Source organism: Epinephelus fuscoguttatus, linkage group LG17 (assembly GCF_011397635.1).
Source record: "Epinephelus fuscoguttatus linkage group LG17, E.fuscoguttatus.final_Chr_v1".
NCBI classification, from domain to species: domain Eukaryota; kingdom Metazoa; phylum Chordata; class Actinopteri; order Perciformes; family Serranidae; genus Epinephelus; species Epinephelus fuscoguttatus.
In genome coordinates, this window is record NC_064768.1 from 26100302 (window position 1) to 26121861 (window position 21560).

General features: G+C 43.9%; 1 protein-coding gene across 1 annotated transcript in view; it reads left to right on the top strand.

Moving 5' to 3' along the window:
• sdc3 (syndecan 3) overlaps window positions 1-21303 on the top strand; it is a 50922-nt gene extending 29619 nt beyond the window's left edge. Inside the window, exons 2-5 of the mRNA XM_049601807.1 lie at window positions 6192-6285; window positions 9968-10833; window positions 15674-15863; window positions 18332-21303. Of these exons, the coding sequence (XP_049457764.1) occupies window positions 6192-6285; window positions 9968-10833; window positions 15674-15863; window positions 18332-18498 (1317 nt within the window). The 3' untranslated portion in view covers window positions 18499-21303. The remainder of the gene's footprint in view (window positions 1-6191; window positions 6286-9967; window positions 10834-15673; window positions 15864-18331) is intronic.
• Window positions 21304-21560: the final 257 nt, after the last annotated feature.

Consider the following 21560-nt stretch of genomic DNA (forward strand, 5'->3'; position numbering starts at 1 on the left):
GCCTTTATCTCTCTGTACGGGCAGGACTGTGGCGAGCTGAGTGTAATCAACCCTCTTTTTTTGCCATAATCTCTGTAACGTCACTCGAGAAAATATGGCAGGTTGATTTATTTCCTTCCTGAAGTGAACGGTGCGGTGTTAAAAAATGGACATGCAAAAAAAAAAAAAAAAGAATACAATGGCCATGACCTCAATGTCTTTCATTGTATTTCTGCTCCCTGTTCTCCTTCGACACTGTGGATGCAGTAAATAGAGGGCCGGCGAGAGGAGTGGGACTCACAGATGGTGCCAGCAAGCAGAGGGAGTATTCAAATCATTCTTCACAGCTCTGAGAGCTGCAGCAGTCGAGAACATTCGCTCCGATAAAATCTCACATATTAAAAAGCACAATTAACGATTATTCTTCCAAAGCAGAGCAGCGTTGCGTCTACTGGATCAGGAGCTTAAAATGCTCATGTGTGTGTGTGCATGTATGTATGTGTGTGTGTGTGTGCCAGGCATTGTGCAGGAGCGGCCGCAGCCTCTCGGGTTACTGAGGAATGCATTTGAAGTCAATCACAATGAAGCTCTCTATCTGGCCAGCTAGCCCTGAAGGAGATATAACTGAACTGAAACGGACCAGTCAGAAAATCACCCCCCCCCCCCCAAAAAAAAATCGTGTGTGTGTGTTTATGTGTGAAACCTGCTGAATTAGTGTGTCTATATTGCTTCCTCGGCCTCCTATTGTTATCTGACTTCCTGAATCTTAGCTGAGCTGCATACGCCCATTGTTCCTACAAAACACACACACACACACACACACACACAGGGTCGTTTTCTCTCCACGCTCAGGCTGTAATTGTCATATAACCTTCACGCTCACACACCTTCTCACCGTCAGGTTGCTGCAGTGTCGCCACTTTAATATCACACACACACACACACACACACACACACACACTGATAATCTCTCATTTTTTCATTCTGATCCTAAATTAAAATCTGGAACAATTCAGCTCCTGTGGAATGTTAATATCTGTGAAGCAGCAGCACTGTCAGCTCAGGTATAGAATCCAGGCTCTTGTAGCTGTAAAACGAGCTGACGCGCGCACACACACACACATACACACACACACACACACTGACAGAGCGGTTATAGTGTACAGGATCAAATGTATAGCGCAAAGCCTGTTGTCAGCTTTAGATCAGGTTTCAACCTGAGTCACTGCAAATGTTGCAACACCCCTGAGAGGACGCACCTGTGTTCGCTTTGTCAGAACATGACATTACTCCAATAAACACAGATTCCTCTTTTTTTTTGTCCTTCAATTTTGCGTTCTCCCCAGCTCTTTTTACACAAGTATACATAATTATATATATTCCAACGCTCCCAGATTGTTTTAAAATGACTCCAACTGGCACCGCATGTCTTACAATGGCAGTGCTTCATACGTTGCCAAAAACCAGGATTGCATTCAATCCGCCGATCCAGTGGAATATGGCTGTCATCTTACAGTTTCTTTTTATAACGAACGGGAACAAAATGCAGTGGTGGAGGGAAATTGAGGGCAACATACAGACGTTTCTGGCCCCGGGTTATGCGTGCGGTGGAGGAGAGCTCGTTGTGTCTCGTTGTGGTTAGTTAGCTATGTGGCGCAGGCAGAAAGTACAGCTGTTTATAGCTCCTGAAAACAGAGGCAAAATGCAGAGCTGGCCCTATTCGACTCCCCCGAAATCACGTAAAACACACACCCACACACACAGATAGGTCTGAGGGGAATTGGTGTGTGCATGTACACACGCACCACAAACAAAACCTGTTATTATGCCCATTCAGACACACACACACACACGCGCTGTAATTACATACAGTGACGCACTGCTGCCCGCCATACCATGAATTCACACTTATAATATCGGCTCATAAATTAAACATGTCGAGACACAGAGGGTGATTACATATTACTGTTAAAAGGTTGGGATAAATATAGATGACGCACGTTTAAACACACACAGAAATGGGCAAACAGCACAGTAGCCTCTGCAGCTATGTCCTGGAGGTTGTTGTGTGTGTAGGGGACTTGTAAAAGGGGCCCCTGGGGTGGGCTCCGGTGCTGCCTTGGGGGCGGGGTGTGTGTTTATTTAAGCATGTGGTTTTTTTTGGGGTCACACTGAACTTAAGGGGGGGGGTTAGCCTCAAGATAAGAAACGGGAGTTTAAGATGAAAGGAAAATGGGGCGAGGACGGGGATATACTGGCACGGAGTTTCTGGATCCAGAGGGAGGCGGAGGAGGAGGGACAGATTGGGGGGGGCTGGAGGAGCAGACTGTTTTGATGTTGGTTTTTAGGGTTGTTTATTTGACGTTACATAACCCCTTCACTTATGTAGCTAGAGCTCTTATACGTGTGTTTGAGTGTGTCGATGTATGTGTGTGTCTAGTAGGTTCTCACTGGGAGACGGGAATTTCTGTGAAAGGCAAAGGTTGCCCATAGCAACGGCCTTCATTGTAAAACCGATCCTTGGAATACAACACACACACACACACACACACATTCGCACCATGCTTGCACTGAAACGTCTTTTCAGTACTTTTCGGCACTTTCTGGGTTTCAGATCACGAGGCCCTCACACACACATTTACACTGATAGCGTGACACACACACACTCTCTCATCCTTCCGCTTTGTGAAGCTCATATCCTCGGTGTGTCGAGGCTCCAAACAACTTCAAGTCAATTTCATTTTCAGGAGGTACATATAGCGTTTCAGCTCCACCTCATACTGAGATGTGATGGACTAAGATGCTCGGGTTTCTAGATTCCATTATGCTTTTATTGGCTTTTAAAGGCATCAGGTTTCTTCTGTCTGGAGCCGGGGAGGAGCCTCTGCCCGTGTGTGTGTGTGTGTGTGTGTGTGTGTGTGTGTATTAGCATCACACAAGCTAGCAAAGATACAGCTCTCCGGGCCTCAGGATGGGCTTAAGATGGCAGAGGAGATAAGTTTGTTTTGGTCACATTTTCAGCAGTGGACTGACTGTTTGCCAATACCTGAAGCAAAGCTGAGCCCTTTGTTCTTGGCTTCGCAGCATTGTACTACTTAGTGTGTACTGAGCTGAATCTAAGCACTAAATGCAGCAATGGGAGAAGTATTCAGCTCCTTTTGCTTAAATAAAAGTAGCCATTCCACACTGTACAAATACATCAAGTTTCAAACCTATGCATTTAAAAAATGTTCCTTAAATAAAAGTACAGAATTATCTAATCAGTATTTTTATACAGACAACAGGCTGCTTGTAAGGAAAAATGGGGTCGCTCGTAGTGATGAGGGCAGACTGGCCCCTTTCAGATTGTTATAACATTATTTATCTTTATACTGAAGTATTATGATGCACAATGTGCGTAGAAACATTTTATCGGTAGATATATTTTCAATTCGGTGGTGTAATTTGCAACAGTGCTTCTTATTCTGTATGTAAAATCTAGTTGCACTGCAGCACGGGCGGTGTCTCTTAAGTGCATGCATCTGATAGCAGTGTTAGTTGACCCCCTGTGATGGGTGAGTGCTAAAGTGTGTGTTTAAGCATCGTGGGGATGTGGGATTGAGGTCAAGAGAAACACAGAGAGAGATGAAAGAGATGCATGAGGAGAGAGGAGGGATCAGCCTTAAAGTGACCGTAGGCTGAGGTCACTCACTTCAGAGGTTCAACCCCCGAATGATCCATGACTAATCTCTCTTAGCCGACCCTGACAGAGGTCGCGCTTTCTCCCCTCACAGTCGTACATGAAATAGGCCTAGATTAAGGTGCGGTGATGAGCAGGGAGGACGCTGTGAAATGATCCATGAGAGGTAGTTACAGGCAGAGAGCACTCAGAGTGCAGCTGTAAAACTCAAATGTACAGAGGTAGTTATTCAGAGGAGGTGGTGATTTTAACCCACTCAGAGTCCACACAAGGAGTTCAGAATAGTTCTGAAATGATTTACAGACACTACTGATCACAGATTACTTAAAGGAATACTTCACCCTCAAGATGATCATTTGTATGTCAGTTACTTACCTTCAATCTGAATGAAGAAAACTTCTCTTCTCCTGTGCCTCCACAGTGACCTAAAACCAAAAACAGGCTAAACTCCTGATGAGTGGGAGTAAAGGGGCGCTGCATTTAGCAGCAACAAAACTATATCCAAGCATCCATTTGCAAATGTCTCACAGATCGGTGCACCCAGTTCCCTGGTCTTGAAGGCAATGGGTTTTTGGTTAGATGTCAGAAATAAGGTCTGTGATTAACACAACCTTAAGGCCCATTTATGCTCAACGTTAAATACAGATCCGGATACGGACGGAGCCTTCTGTCCGTGCTCCGCGTTCATTTCATCCGTATTTCTGCACGTTTCCATAAAGCTTACGGATACGGGCCAAACAGAGCAGTACCACCGGAAACCATGGGGCAGTGTTGCTGTCACTACCCGATACTAGCTCTAGTGAGACACGAAGAAGAAATAACAATTCAATTTCTCTCATCGGCAGTACTAGAGAAAATAATTCTCCGTCCTCCAGTCGCAATGTATTTAACGGCCTCACCGACCACCGCCTCCACAACGCTGCCTCTTTTTTTGTCTTTTATGCAAGAGGTACATTATCAATATCTCCTCCACAGTCGCCATGTTTGTTTTTGAGTTTGTTGTTGTCATAAACTTTTGACGCTGGGCTGCCTCCTGGTGGATATATTGGTTAACATCCATGCCAATGTAAAGGGCGCATGGAAGTATGTGGGCAGTGACGGTAACATCGTTTGAAACGGGCATATACATTTTCGTACGTAAAGGGAGCATAAATGAGCCCTTGAGACTTTTTTGTTCTACGACATAAAATACATCTGTTAATACCCCACTCGTGAATTTTGAAGCTTTTATGTGTCTAAAAAAAGGCGGTTGCTAACAAATGGCTGAAAGAGACGACAGAACATCATCATGACAAACTTTACAGCCTCTTTGTGGGGGCGACGTCAAGTCACGCATCTATGTTTCTAGCTTGATTGTAGCCTTACGTTAGCTTTTTACTTCTGGAGACTGCATATAAGCTTTTCCAATCCAAAATCCAATGAAAAAATCCAATTTTTTGCCTCTCTGTCGACTAGGGCGACACTAACTTCTACGTGAGCATAGTTCATTTCTATGGTTACGGTGATGCTCTGGATCTCTGGATTGGAGGCGAGAGGAAGTAGTGCACTAAATTATAAGCGTCATAGCACTCATATCATTCAAATGCTTTGTTGAGGATCTTTGTATGTGAATCTAATTCAGTGAAGTTTTAATGCTTCTATTAATGCACGATGATGCAACCAATATGCAGATAAGCTACTTTCGGATCAGTTGCTACATACTTTCACTGGAAAAGCATCAACAACACTGCTGTGTATGGCCTCACAGAGCTGCTGATTAGCTGATTGAGATTATTGAGGAAATATGACTAATGCTTGTTCTAGCTTCTAAAATGTGAGGATTTGCTGCTTTTGTCTGGTTCCTATAATTGGAAACTAAATATCCTTGGGCTTCATAATCATAAGTGCTATACTGTAGGCAACTGGACTTGCTTGTGTTCTTCAAGAAACGCAAGCAAGTCCAGTTGCCTACGATATAGCACTATGATTACCGTGACCTGGATGACTGAGAATCATAACAGACTTGGGCTTTACACTGTTGGTCGGACAAAAGAAGACATTTGAAGACATCACCGTTCAGCTTGGGGGAATTTGAAAAGAACATTTTTCTGTATTTTCTAACATTTTATAGTCAGACAATCCTAAAGAAAATTATTTACAGTTTAACTGATGAACCAATTGTGAGTAGCAGCCTTAGTTCAGAAGCTAACTGCCTTCACCCTCTGCTACTTTACAGGCTGAGCATCACTTGTAACTGACACGTAAGCAGAGACTGAATGAAACCCCTCTCTCCTTAAAGGCTTTGATGTTCCTCTGCCAAAATCCCAGCTTTAGATCAACTCATTAACTATGCTCCTCCATGGAGCCACAGACAGACAGATGTTACTCCGTCCACCATAATGCGCCCTGCGCCTCCTCTCAGGCGGTTGTGTGCGTGTCTGTGTGTGCCTGTAATCTGCCAAAGTGGTTTCTCTATTTAAATGAAATGACAAACAGCTCGGTCGTCATTCATGATGAATAACTCTAATCTCTATCATCTCTGTGTTTCCCTCAGGGACAGACTTGGTCGCCGTCTATCGATGACGAAGGCTCGACGAGAGACGAGTTCTACGACGATGAGGACCTCTACTCGGGCTCTGGCTCTGGCTGTAAGTGTGTGTGTGCAGTTACACACTCACGCCCTGGTTCTTTCAAACTCGACAGCTGCTGGGTTTCAATCTGCTGACCCTGAAGACCCCCCCCCCTCCTCCTCCTCTGTGTCCTCGAGTTATGGTCGTTCTGGTCGCCAGACTCACATGCAGAGAGGCCACGCGCACACTATCACACCATACAAACACGTCATTTGGCTGGCGGGTTCTGATACAGATTTATTGCACCTTTAAACACAGACACACCCTGGAAAACAAACAGCAACCTGGGCTCAATTCCCCCACATCTTATTTGCTCTAATCAGATTACAGTCCACACAGATTAGGCAGTTGTGTGTACCTATCTGCGAGCGTCTGTCTGCGTTTGAGTGAGTTGGCCGTCTGCGTGTGTAGGAATTACCTACTTAATGTAAATCACGTTGGTGTAATTCAGACTGATTTTCTGATCTGGCTGTTGAAGCTTGAGCCCGGCTCTCCTTATTAAGCATGACTCATTGAGGGCTGCCCTCAGTTCAGGCACTGCGCTAGTGGCGAGCGCGCTCAAAATAAATTACAATTCAGAGGAGGACAGTGCAGCAGAGGCACCCCCTGTGGTTGAAACAGCAGCCCGGCAAATTGCTTTATCTCAAACCGTGATACAGAGCCGTCTGATTCCAAAGGAAAAGCTCATTTACAACAGACGGATGTGCATTTTGTGTCGCCGCTGCGTCAGAATGTGGCATTTTGAGGGGTCCGATAAGTTTAACAGAAGCTGCATTGTTCGAATCCATATTTCGATATCCTCTCCAGCTCCTCTGTCAGCCTTCATGTCTTTGTGCCTGTAAATTCAATTTGTTTCTCTTTCAACCCAGGGAGCCTCGCTGCTATAACAAAATGAAAGGTAGTATAATACTATTATAAGATTTAAGAAGAAAAGGGATCGTTCAGCACCTTCTCTTCTCTTCTCTTCTCTTCTCTTCTCTTCTCTTTCCAACTACGTCCACATAAAGCCACCTCATTTCCACGGTGCTCTTTTCTTGCACCCAGCCCAGCTTTTTTTGGGTCATCCACGTATAAATTCAAACTCTAACATGCCTGAAAACACAAGGAAAAACAGTTCTTCTTCATCTTCAGTCGGCCAACAACAAAACCGCACATCACAGCCAACGTCTGGTGAGGGAAGGGACAGCCTGGTCTCACTTGGTTAAACCTCCGTTCTGCTCTCCATGTTTTAATACAGCGGAACTCACAATTTGCTCTTGCTCTCATTTACATATATTTCTGTTTGTGTTGTCAGACAGCTAAACGAGCAGAAAATAGCGATTTGATTGCGGCTGTGATTGCTGCGCTGAGTCGTCAATAAAATCACTACTTTATGATGCCGAAGTCATTTGACAAAACAAACAGAGTTGGGCTGTGTGATTGGCTGTATTGACATTTAAAATGGGTGATCATGGAGAGGGCGACAGACAGCTGTCCTCTGTAAGGGTAACTTCTGTGAATTTCAACCTGGACCCCTATTTTCCCATGTTTTTCTGTCTAAGTGAGTAATGGGAACAGCAATTTTTGAAATTGGTCGAGTATCGAGCGAGACGAAACGGGCTGCAATGTCATCCCTGTGGGCAACTGAGCGCTGTCAATTTCTGTCCACATAAAGTGCTCGTTTTTGCCACTAACAGGCTCAGATTGTTACTCTGAGGGTCTGAAAATGGGGTGGCCACTAGCTCACCTAGTAGGGTGTGGGCCCCATGTAAGCAGAGTCCCTTTGCTGCATGTCGTTCCCTCTTTCTCTCTCACACACCTCTCCTGTCCACCTTCACCAGTACTGTCAATAAAAGGCAAACACCTGCCTCAAAAAAGTGTCTGACAACATAAATGAAAGGATCCCTACCAAGATAAACCTTATGTTAAAGAATAAGATCATTTTTGTTAAACCAGAAACAGCCATGAAATCACCACCGCCAAGCACACCAGGCTCCATGTAAATAAATACTAATTTTAGCGTGTGTAGAGGCAGGATATTTTCACATCTAACTGCGTGAATAAAGGGTTTATTTTAACCAAACCAGAGCTGGTGATTGCTGTAACAGCAGAAAGATGAACCAAGATGATTTCTGTGAGTTTTATTTTGTTTCTGTTGACTGTGAATGAAGTGTGTGTTAAGATTTTAAAATTACCATTTATTTAAATGGAGTCTGGTGGGTTTGACAATAGAGATTTCAGGTCTGTCTCTGGTTACACAAAAAGGATTTTACTCTATCTCTGTAGGGATCCTTTCCATACCATTGTCTGCAGTGTTGAGGAGTAACTAGTCACATGTAATTAAATTATAAAATAAATGTTATTGTAATCAGTTACAGTTACTGAGAAAAAGTGTGTAATAAAATTACAGATACAAATCAAAATGTTGGTGATTATAAAGGGGTTACATCCGCACATATACATACAATAAAACGTTCATTCTTTTGCTTTGCTACTTTTCACCCTGGAGGAATATCTTCTTTTGGCATAACCTATTTCTGGAAAAAAAAATTTACTTTATTGTCCAGTTTTAAAACATTTATATGAAAAGCAATCAAATCTAATAAGTTACATTACTCTGATAAAGTTATTAAAATAGTTACATTTGTTATTAGATTTTTAAAATGGTTACTAGTAATCTGTAGCCCATTACATTTTAAAAATAATCTTCCCAACACAGTCTTACAAAAATAACCCTAATAATGTCATAGCGATGTCAACAAGGACCTCAAGGGGCACTGAGTTTAATACATGTTGGTGTTTAGGCAAGGAGGCTTTCAAGAAAGTATGATATCAGTAGCATTATGGAAAATGTAGTTTCCATCATATTTTGGAGCTTAACTAAAGTGGCTAAAAGTCAGGACTCTGCTTAACATATTTTGATCTTTTTTAACTTGTGCATTGTGACCTTGTGGAAGTACAATACCAAACTGTCTGACGACCCCTTTAACTTTACTGCCACACAGCCCTCAACCAGGCCCCCCCACCCCACCCCCCCACCCCCTTTCTGCTTTCACACTTAAACCCAAGGCAGGTGTTTTTGGATTTATCCATCATGGAGAGCTATTTTCACAAGCTCCATTTTCAGATAGGAAAAACACAGGCGTAGCGCAGATAGAAATCCAAAACAGGATGACAAGGAAGGATAGTGGTCTACATGGTGTTTCATGTCCCCATCTCTTAACCATCAAATTTCCTATCTGATGCAAAACATACTCCCAAAAGAGTTTATAAAAGATCACTTTCTATTAACAGTGTGACTGTGAAATATATGCATGACATGTGTCCATGGTGTGTACACTACTCTCTGTTAACAGTCCCACAGTGCAACACGCCACATTTTATAGATCCAAAAATAAAAAGTCGTGCAACACTGCACCTGTTAGTGACGATGCAAAGTGAAGGAGACTTATGAGTGTCTGAAATCTTGATTTACAACTCGGTAGAGAGTAAATTATTGAGTGTTTGTTATAAAGGGAGAAGCGAATGGGTGTCCGAGGAATTGATTTCAAACATAGTCTCAGTTTCTAATTTACTGTTCGTGAGGGCGGTTGGAGTTTGTGGGCGTGTGGGCTGAGTGATGAATGGGGATGTGTGCATTTTTAATTTTTTGGACTCCTCTGCTTGTTGTTTTTTTAATCAAGTCATTTTTTATTCCAAAATTGTCTCTTCTCCTCTGCAGTTCCTGAGGTCAGTGTGAGGCCGACATCGGCGGGAGTGTCCTTCACGACAGAAGAGCCCCTCCTCCTCTCCACCACCCAGGCCACCAGCCCCGCCCCCTCCGCCTCACCTGCAGCTGAGCCCAGCCCCAACCCAGAGGACGCCACCACCACCCCACTGCCCACTGAGGCCGATGGAGAGAGCGGTGCATTCTGGGAAAGAGAGAGGGAGCTTGAGAGGGAGAGGGAGTTGGAGAGGGAGAGAGATAAAGAGCAGGAGCGTCAGAGGGAGCTGGAGAGGGAGAAGGAGAGGGAGAGACAGCTGGAGAGGGAGCGGGAGAGGGAAAGAGAGAGGGAGCGGGTCCGAGAGATGGAGAGAGAGAGGGAGAGGGAGAGAGAGCGCGAGCGAGAGAGGGAACGTGAGAGAGAACGAGAGAAGGAGAGAGAGAGGCAGAGAGAGCGTGAGCTTGAAAGAGAGAGAGAGCTGGAGCGAATCAGGGCCGCTGCCGCGCAGACCACCGCCGCCCCACGATCCCCCTCTGCCATCCCCATGGTGACCACCAACCCGGCAATCAGCTCTGCAGAAAGCGCAGTGCCCTCTGCTGGTTCAGATGACCTGAGCACCACCGAAGAAGAAGAGGACGTCTACCTGTCACCGGAACCCACTGCGTTTTTCCCGGGCTTCGACATGGACACCACCACAGAGGAAGACACGTCCACCACAGCAGAGACCACCCCTGAGCCCACGACAGCTGCACCTACCACCACCACTGCCGCCACCACTGTCAAGACCAGGGTCCCCTTCAAGCCCAGGGTTCCCATGACGACAGCCACTCAGGCAGTGCCGACAGAGAGAACGACCCGCGCACAGCAGCCTACATCGACACAGGTGAGACTGGCAGGGAGGTGTTAATGTAGAGTGTTTATTTCACTAACAAACAAAGGGATGAGGATCGAGGGATTTGGGATGCAGGGATTTGGGATGAGGGTTGAGTGATGTGGCATAACGGGATGTGGGATGAGGGTTTAGGGATGTGGGATGAAGAGATGAGGATTGAGTGATATGGCATGAAGGGATGAGGGCTCAAGGTATTTGGGATGAAGGGTTGAGGGATGTGGGATGAAGGGAAGAGGATCGAGGAATTTGGGAGCGAGGAATTTGGGATAAAGGGATGAGGACTGAGGTATTTGGGATGAGGTTGAGGGATGTGGGATGAAGAGATGAGGACTGAAGGATTTTGGAAGAGGGTTAAGGGATGTGGTATGAAGGGATGAGGGTTGAGGGGTGTGGAATGAAGGGATGAGGGAAACGGATAAGATGTGCTTAAATACTTATAGTGCAGAAATGGATGAGATTAAGGTGTTGTCTTTGTTCCTGAACTCGGTTATAAAACTTCATACTTGGTGTCAAGGTCTGACCATATCACCCCAAACAACAAGCAGGGAGGAGGTATTATTTTTCATGGTCATAAATCCCATGAAAAACCAAAACCAGCAGCGCATAAATCAACACTATACTTTCACTACTGATGATTAAAACAATGATTTAAATATCTGACCAAAGAAAAAGTGAATAAGGTCACATATCTGAGCAATGATTTACATACAAGCATTTTTGACACACTGTGTTAATGGACTCATTTAGGTGAGTGTCAAAAACTATGTGAGGTTTGATCAAGCAAAACTTCGAGGCTGAAAAATGAAGCCAATACAGAAGTGCCAAAAACTGCAGTTCCTCTAATGGCCACTTGAGGCTGGCTCCAAAAGTGAGTCAATCCCTATAGTCCCCCAACTTTACAGCAGAAATATATGTCTTTACGGCCTGGTGCAAGAAATGGTTTTGGCCACAACAGCTTACTTCCCCCTTCATGACAACTATATTGGGGGTTTATTTTTATATGAGTCACACTTTACATTTTATTAAGGCTTAAAGTTCAGCATATTGAAGAGCTTAGCAACTGTGGGTGACAGGTTGGTACCATCTGTTGACAAGACGCTACCACAGCCAGATCACAGAGAGCTGTCTTTTTGACCTAAATTTTGTTCACTGATTGTTGCACACAAATTGACAATAACGGTATATAAATATTTGTGGGTGACATTGTAATATAATAGTAGTAGCAGCAGAAAGAGAAAGAGTAGCAGAAAGAGCCAAAACATACAGTACCTAGAAACTACACAGAAAACACAGCAGCAGTCAGCTTGGTCATATTGCACTCATTACAGTAAACATAATAATCCTGCCCTTAAAGTCAGAGTAAAAATAAAGATAATATAAAGTAGATACGAGGAAATGGGATCTTATTTGGAGATAGCTGGGACGGCAATTTTCTCTTTGTGGTCAAAGAGGAGCCCTTGTATCTTTTTACATTTCCTGAAAGAGCCTTTCAATGTATATCGGATTATATCAAACTGTAAATTACAAATTTGTTTTATCGTTAAGTGTGGGAAGGCTGTGTCAGAGACTTCCATCTCATTAGTATTGGACGCCGAGCCAGGAATGTTACAAAAGCTTCGGCAAAGGCAACTGAGGGATGCCGAAAAGAGCCGTCATGGCATTAGACTCGATAAGTGTCCTTACCTGTCAATCAATCAATCAATCAATTTTATTTATAAAGCCCAATATCACAAATCACAATTTGCCTCACAGGGCTTTACAGCATACGACATCCCTCTGTCCTTAAGACCCTCACAGCGGATAAGGAAAAACTCCCCAAAAAAAACCCTTTAACGGGGGGAAAAAAACGGTAGAAACCTCAGGAAGAGCAACTGAGGAGGGATCCCTCTTCCAGGACGGACAGACGTGCAATAGATGTCGTACAGAACAGATCAACATGATAAATTAACAGTAATCCATATGACACAGGGAGAGAGAGAGAGAGAGAGAGAGAGAGAGAGAGAGAGAGAGGGAGAGAGAGAGAGAGAGAGCGAGAGAGAGATATGCAGGTAATGACAGTATCTTACAACAACATTAATGGAAGTAATAATATTATAGTTATAGTTCTGGTTACTGCGGTACAATATGTTGAAAGTATGTATTAATACCTGGCAGTATACATGTGTGACAATAATCATATGTGTATAATAACAGAAGAAGTATGACTAATGACTAATGATGGCAGCAGCAGCAGGAGGCATCTGGCGGGACCACGGCAGCAGCACAACCACACACGTCACGCTGTCCAGGCACCGCTGTGATATGAGTTAATCTGAGAGACAGTGGAGCACAAAGGCTCCGGAGAAGAAGCCGAGTTAGTGACATCCAGAATGGCCGGGTTAGCTAGATGCAGTAATAGGATACGAGAGAGAGAGAGAGAAGGAGAGAAGGGGCCCGGTGTATTATAGAGGGGTCCTCCGGCAGACTAGGCCTAAGTCAGCCTAACTAAGGGCTGGTACAGGACAAGCCTGAGCCAGCCCTAACTATAAGCTTTATCAAAGAGGAAAGTCTTAAGTCTAGTCTTAAATGTGGAGACGGTGTCTGCCTCCCGGACCGTAACAGGAAGATGATTCCACAGGAGAGGAGCCTGATAGCTAAAGGCTCTGGCTCCTGATCTACTTTGGAGACTTTAGGGACCACGAGTAACCCTGCGTTCTCAGAGCGCAGTGTTCTGGTGGGATAATATGGCACTATGAGCTCTCTAAGATATGACGGAGCTTGACCATTTAGAGCTTTATAAGTTAACAGTAGGATTTTAAATTCAATTCTGGATTTTACAGGGAGCCAGTGCAGAGACGCTAAAACAGGAGAGATATGATCGTGTTTATTGGTTCCTGTTAGTACACGTGCTGCTGCATTCTGAATTAGCTGGAGAGTTTTAAGGACTTACTAGAGCTACCTGATAATAGAGAGTTACAATAATCCAGCCTTGAGGTAACAAAAGCATGGACCAATTTTTCTGCATCTTTTCGGGTCAGGATAGGCCTAATTTTCGCAATATTACGCAGATGAAAAATGCAGTCCGTGAGGTTTGCTTTAAATGAGAATTAAAAGACAAATCTTGATCAAATGTTACTCCGAGGTTTCTTACGGTAGTGGCAGGGCCAGAGCAATGCCATCTAGAGAAACTATGTCATCAGATAAAGAGTCTCTGAGTTGTTTGGGGCCAAGAACAATAACTTCAGTTTTGTCTGAATTTAACATCAGGAAATTGGTGCTCATCCAAGTTTTTATGTCTTTAAGGCAATTATGGAGTTTAGTTAATTGATTGCTTTCTTCTGGCTTCATTGATAAATACAACTGTGTATCATCCGCATAACAATGGAAATTTATAGAGTGATTTCTAATGATGTTACCTAACGGAAGCATATATAGAGTAAACAGGATTGGTCCGAGCACAGAACCTTGCGGAACTCCAAAACAAACTTTAGTACGTAAGGATGGTTCATTGCGAACGTCAACAAATTGAAAACGATCAGATAAATAAGATTTAAACCAGCTTAGTGCTGAACCTTTTAAGCCAATTAAGTGATCCAGTCTCTGCAGCAGAATTTGATGGTCAATTGTGTCAAACGCCGCACTAAGATCTAATAAAACAAGTACAGAGACGAGTCCTTTGTCTGAAGCAATCAGAAGGTCATTTGTAATTTTAACTAGAGCTGTCTCAGTGCTATGATGCACTCTAAATCCTGACTGAAATTCCTCAAATAAATTATTATCCTGGAGAAAATCACACAGCTGGTCTGCGACTACTTTCTCAAGGATCTTTGACATAAAGGGAAGATTAGATATTGGTCTATAGTTGGCTAACACCTCTGGATCCAGGGTGGGCTTTTTTAGTAGAGGTTTAATTACAGCTACCTTAAAAGACTGTGGTACATAGCCTGTTAATAAGGATATATTGATCATATCTAATATATGAGTGTTAACTATAGTGTTACCTGTGACAAAGTATTGAAAATCACAATCCAGTAGTTACACAGTGATGTAAATTACCAAAACATATGCACATGTTATTCAGGTGTTTGATGACATTTTTCACAAAAAGGTCAATATTTTCATAAATCTTGAAGCTGTCGCTATTTCAGTGTTTTCAGCTCATGAAAGTTAATTGTAACATTTTGGTCGCCTAAAAAGTCTTGAGATGTTCAGCTTGTCCTATTTTTGTTGGAATGGTTTTAATGGTTGTTTTGCTAGCAAAATTAGCATGAGCATTATCACACTAAACCATGGACTGTAAATGCACCGTGCTGGCCAAGCTACCAGCTAGAATTAGGATTAGTTTACATCTCATCACGTCTGGCTCCAAAAATCCAAACTGGCAACTGTCTAAAAAGGCAAATTCGAGGCTTCAAGACGGGAGTCCACAAACCAGTGGGTGACGTCACAGTGGCTGCGTCCATTATTTTATACAGTCTTTGGGTTTAATACCCAACCCAACGCTGACAGCTTAATTGTTTACAGACCAGAGTCATTTCTCTGATTGGTGTGCTCCTGTTTATTTGCAGCCGTCCTGCATTAAACCATGATGCATTTAGATTTGTCTGGTTTTCCACATTGTAATTAAGCTGCCAGATTTTATGAAGTGTGTATATGGGTTGGACAATATGCAGCTTTCCATCGATCAGAACATACAGAGGCTCATTGTTTCGAAAGCAAAATGTGCACCATGGAAAGTTCTCTGTTTGTCTCAGTTTGGATAAGTTTCAGTGTAGCAGCTCCATGGAACAAATGTGATTACATCAAATGTAAATTTCCTGTCATTAGTCTCACTTTGCTCTCTCTGTCAAAGGAGGGTAACAACGAGGCAGGAGCAGCAGGGCCGAGTGGAGATTTCGAGATCCGTGATGATCGGCGTAATGACCTTGGTCGAGGTATAATGCCAGTGGATCCTGATCTGATCGGTAACACAGTAGATGGAGGAAGCTCTGCTGCCCAGCTGCCACAGAAGAACATCCTGGAGAGAAAAGAAGTCTTAATAGGTAGGAACATCTGTCAGCAAAGTTTAAGTTCACAATGTTTTTATATGCATTTGTCCTTGTCATCCAGCTCTGTGTCTGTCATTCTGCCTTCCTGTCAAATGAACCACTCGGTAGCCACCTCTTAGATCAACAGATTACATTTCCCCGTTGCCTCCTGTATTCTTTCCCTGCTTTCTGGGAGCTGCTAAGATAAACTGGCATTACCTCGCATTCATGTAGTGCAGATTCATCACGATAAGTGAATGTGCTACTTAGCCCCGTTTGACCCGGTGAGAACAAGCAATCCTCTTCTTGGGTTATCCAAGCCCTCCTTTCTCCCCTCTTTTTCCCATCATTTTCCCTCTGGGTACATCCAGTCTCTTTTCAAGTGCCCCCCTCTCGTCATCCCAAAGAGCTGTTGTAGAAAGTGAGGGAGCAGCCAACTTGCCTGACCTGACTGGCTCTCTGTCTCTCCTTCAGCTGTTCTGATTGGTGGACTGCTGGCGGTGGTTTTCGCTGATTTCCTGGTCATTGGTAAAGAACAGGAGGCAACAGACTGTAGACTAGACTGTGTGTGATAGAGCCAAATCACCAACTGCACATGTCAGACTCACACGTTCATGTATAAGCACTGTATTTACTTATATATATGAGATTAGCATGTTAAAGAATACGAGATATGAGATTTCCAGTAATTTGCATTTACCACCTTTGACGTTTCACACTGATTCAGAAGACTTTTTGCCAAAATTATGACAAAGTTTGTTTGTACATAAAGGTGAAAATCTGCAAATGTAGAGTCTGCATTTTAATCAGGCTTAAAATGTCTGTGTCTGACATTCAAAACATTAATAATACAGCAAACAGCTATATTTTATGTAAGGATATAGAAGAGTAATGGCGTCCTGAACAGAGAATGACGTCACACATCCTCCTTGTGTGTTGTTATCTAAGCTTCTTTGTTCTTTGTTGCAGTAGACGGTCCAGCCGCCTATACATGATAGTGCATGTGAATGCCTGTGTGTGTATCCCTCTGGGTAGCTAATCACAGCCCCTGTTTACTACTCGCATATGGCTGTTACTGCTGATAACACCGTCCTGACCAACGATTTCGGAACGGCGGCGTTGCAGAAGCTTAAAGGCTCATTATACTCAACATTTGAAATGAACAGATCTACTTTGATACGTAAAGGGAGGATAACTGAGCTCTAATGTCCACCCTACAGTTCCCCACCACATCAGCTCTGTCAGCACTGCTGCATTTGTCAGCACTGTTAGCATTGTTAGCTGCTAGCTGCCAGCTCAGCCACCTCCATATTGAGAGCTGTGTGTAGACAACTCCGGCTCAGACTTTGGATCATAGATATGCTCTGAATGTTGCACACAGCTACTTTTACAAGACTACATTTATACAGCAGGAGGCAGGTTGGTGCAGTGGTCGAACCTGCAAGCTGGTTTGGGCATCTTTGTCTGGAGTTTGCATGCTCTTCCCATGTTAGAATTGATTTTCTCTGAGCTCTCCAGTTTCCTCTGTCATTCCAAAGACATGCAGGTTAGGTTAAAACTGACCTGGATGGAAGTCTTTACAGCTGTGCTATGAGGCTTTTTTATTATGGATTCAAGGAAAAGTAGTTCATATATTTTTTATTAAAAGTGTAAATGGTGCACTCAAACGGGTGCACTTACTATCTCTCATGTTCAGTATCACTATTGTCTCTAACAGTAAAATCGGGGATGGTAAAAGTGCATATTTATGCACAGTGTAACACAAAAACGGCACGATCTGACACAGAAAATAAAATAAATTTCATGTATTATTAGATTTAATTACAAGAAACTGTGTGAAAAGTCAAGAGTGGTGAATGCTTCTGCAGTGACAGTGCATGGTGAAAAGTTGCATTATTCTAAATGCCCCAGCCTGTGTGCTCTGATATTGGCAGTAATGGAAGAAACAAAGTAAACACCTCCCACACAATGAAAGAAAACAAAGTGTTCCTCGAGCATTTTGGAAAATAAACAGTTTGTTCTCCGTTTTGGCATCAATACCAATTAGTTTAACGAGGGAAAGTTCCCATTTGATAACCACGCATTAATCTATCACACGCAGCACGAGTTCATTATCGCTGTGTGCAGGAGAAGGTGGTGAAATGCAGCTGCTGCGGATTGGTTACACCAGCCCCATCGGGCTAAACTACTGTGTTGCACTGCAGGGCTGCAATTTAGCACAAAGCTGTTGGCAACACAGAACGTATGTTGGCACATTCAGGCTCATCAGTCTTCACTTAGCAGCTAGGTGATAGTGATGCTGTGGTAGCTTTGCTCTGCTTTCGGACTAGGTGTGTTTGATGCAGCACATGTAGTGATGTAGTCTGCTGCAGGATGGCTCTGATGGCATTTCACTGTTTGTTGTGCATTTTTGAGTGTTTCAGGATCTGTTATGTTCTGCAATGTTTTTAAGATATCCACCCTCTCTTTGTGTCTTCCCCCAGCGGTGATAGTGGGAGGAGTCGTGGGCGCCTTGTTTGCTGCCTTCCTGGTGATGTTGCTGGTGTACAGGATGAAGAAGAAGGACGAGGGCAGCTACACGCTGGAGGAACCCAAACAGGCAACCGTCACCTACCAGAAACCAGACAAGCAGGAGGAGTTTTACGCATAACACCTGTATGCCAGAGAGACGCACCGCACACCAAGGGAGAGAGAAAGAGCGAGAGAGAGAAGAGAGAAAGATACTCTAAGCCCCCGTCCTCCTCCTCCTCCTCCTCTTCCTCCTCCTCTTCTTCGTCACCTCCCCCTCATCTGCTCGCCTCTCCTCATCCCTCTCTCCTCTCGTCTCCGAAACACTTGAGAGCGCCTCTCTCTCTGCGGACTTGGAACTTTCTTTTCAATGAAAACGAGAAAAAAGAGGACAAAAAAAGAAAAAAAAATCCAAATATATTCTGAAAAAATAACACATACACACCAGATGTTTTTAAAGTAAATGTTGTTATTAATATTCTACAGATTCTCTTGTTCTGTATGTAATGATATGATTATTTTGTAAGAAAAAAAAACAAAACAAAACACAAGCTCTTAACCTGTGTTTTCCAGCACAAAGAAAGAGTTCCTTCTCTGTTTTTATGGAGCAAACGAAAAAGGCTAAAAAGAAAGAGGAGAGGGGCGAGGCGAGCTAAACGAGACACAAAAGAAAATGGGCTCGACTCTCGCCCCTCACCCCCCAAAAAACACACAGAGCGTCTGGTTGGCTGCACAGAGCCCAGGGTCAAAGGTGAGAGGAAAGGTCTCTTTTGTGCCTTCCGTCCCTCTGGTGCTCAAAGACGCATATGCACATCCATACAGCCACATGAACACACGCTTACAACACATGCACATGCACACACTTGTATCTGCTGGAAGGTGGCTCTGACCTCTCTCTCTGTGCTCGGCCAACCAGAAAACAGCGCTCAACCCTCGGTGTGTTTCCCAATGTTGAGGAGCCGCTGTGGAAACACTGGGCTGGTCGCACAGAGGCTCGCTCACGCGGCCAATCTGCTCCTCTAAGCTGTACAAAGACTAGTTACGGATAGTAATAATAACCAATAATATATCAATGTTTCGGGCTGGATGGTGAATAATAATAATAATAATAATACCGTAATAATAATAATAATAAAACTTAAACAGGAGGATGTGTATTTAGCAGTTTAAAAAAAAAAGTTTATATGTAAATATCAGCGTATCCTTTCTGGCATCACTAACCATCTGCATGATCATGAAGAGTTTTTATTCATCACATCCATCATCACTTTAGATGAGCTGTGCTCTCGTCAGCCACATGCACACACACACTTACACGCACACACATACACACGCAAGTGCAGACATGTAACTTGCTGCGCATTGAAATACACCACACAGACTTTAAGTATACTGTAAATCATATCATTCAAACACATATCAAACCCATCATCATCATCCTCATCGTCACTGTGACAGTCATCACTTGTGATACGAGCAAGAGCGGGTGGTTTCAATATGTTATTGATTAGTTATCGATCAGTTGCTGGTTGGTTTAGAGTTTGGTCTGTTTGTGTAAAAGCACAACTACGTGTCCAGTCATCGCGTCATTCTGATACCCCCCCCTCACCCACACGCACCTTTTGCATGCCTCACTTTCTTTTTCGTCCACCATTGGCTCTCTGTTTGGGGATGGGAGGGGCCTCTGGGAAGAGTGAGGGGCTTTAATGACAAGTGTGAACCCGGGCAGGAAGTTGATCCCACACGCGCTAATTCAGTCAAGATCAGAACTTTTGTCGTTAAAGCTTTGATTATGAGAAGAAGCAGACTGAATTAGTGTTTGTGCGCTCAACTTTAAGCTGCTGTTGGGCTCTTTTTGGGGAGGGGACGATGGGAGGAAAGGGGTTCGGTTTGGGAAGGGGAATGTGAGGAGACAGGAGGGCTGTGCTTCTATCTAAGAGATTGTAACAATAACCACACCAGTGCGACTGGGCTAGTAGCTTCTATTATACTCAGTACTGTAGAACAAAAATGCATGGGAGTCAAAACTATACTAGTCTGGGTGTGTGTGGATGCCTGTGTGTGTGTTTTTGTGTGTTTGAAAGAGAAGAGGGGTGAGTTAAAGTTGGAATGTACTGTGGTCGAGTGTGTGTTTACCTACTCCAGCAGTTCTCACGCTCTTCCACAGACAGGTAACACACCTCTTCCACTCCTGCGTGTGTATGTCGCCTGCCCCCTCGCCAGCGTGAGAATACGTGTGTGTGTACACCTCATCAAAACGCGCCACCTGTGTGTATGTGTGTGTATGGTTGGGTGCTTCACCTTGGTATTTCACAGCAGACTCTTGTGTACACTGACTAGCCTGTCGACGTGTGTGTGTGAGTGTGTGTGTGTGTGTGCGTGCGCGTCTGCGTGTGTTTCGTCTGTTCACTGCTGAATGAGGGGCAGCTGGTCCCTCACAGTGGCTTTCACACACACTGACTGTGTCTTTTCACTGTCTGACTGTCTGCCTGTCTGTCTCTCTGCCGCAGGACAGACGGACAGACAACACGCCACTTTCTCACAGGCAGGAATGATCTTAACACGTACTGTCTTTTTTAAAGTGACTGTCAAAGTGTAAACGTGTGTTTGTACCCATCTAAGCCTGCGTAGCCAAATAAGACGCGCGTGTGTGTGTGTGACAGAGGGTTAATTTGTACGTGTGTGAGTGTAGGTGTGCATGTGTGTGTGTTAGTTTGTGTCCAGTATGTGTGTGTGTGTGTGTGTGTGTGTGTGTGTGGGTGAGAAGCCCAACGGAGGCTACACTACTCTATGTTTGCTGTTCCCATTCCTGTTTTTATACATTTGCATTTTTTTAAGGCTGAGTTTCTGTCATTGGCTGAGTGAGCGAGAGGAGGCGGATCCTCCACGCCACCGCCCTGTCACTAATCTGCCACTCTGTTCCAAATAAAAAACCTGGTTGGGTAAATCTGTCCTTTCTTGTCTTTATTTTTTTAAGTGGAACAATCAAGACATCGGAGCCAGGCTAGCTGTTTCCCACTGTTTCCAGTCTTTATGCTAAGCTAAGCTAACTGGCTGATGGCCTTAGCTGGTATCAATCTTCATATCTCATTCTCAGCATTTTGCAAAATGTTGAACGATTCATAGAGACAGGTCACCCCAAATCAAAAATACATAGTGTTGTTAATAAATCCAGATTGTTTGGAGATTGTTGGAGGTATTGGT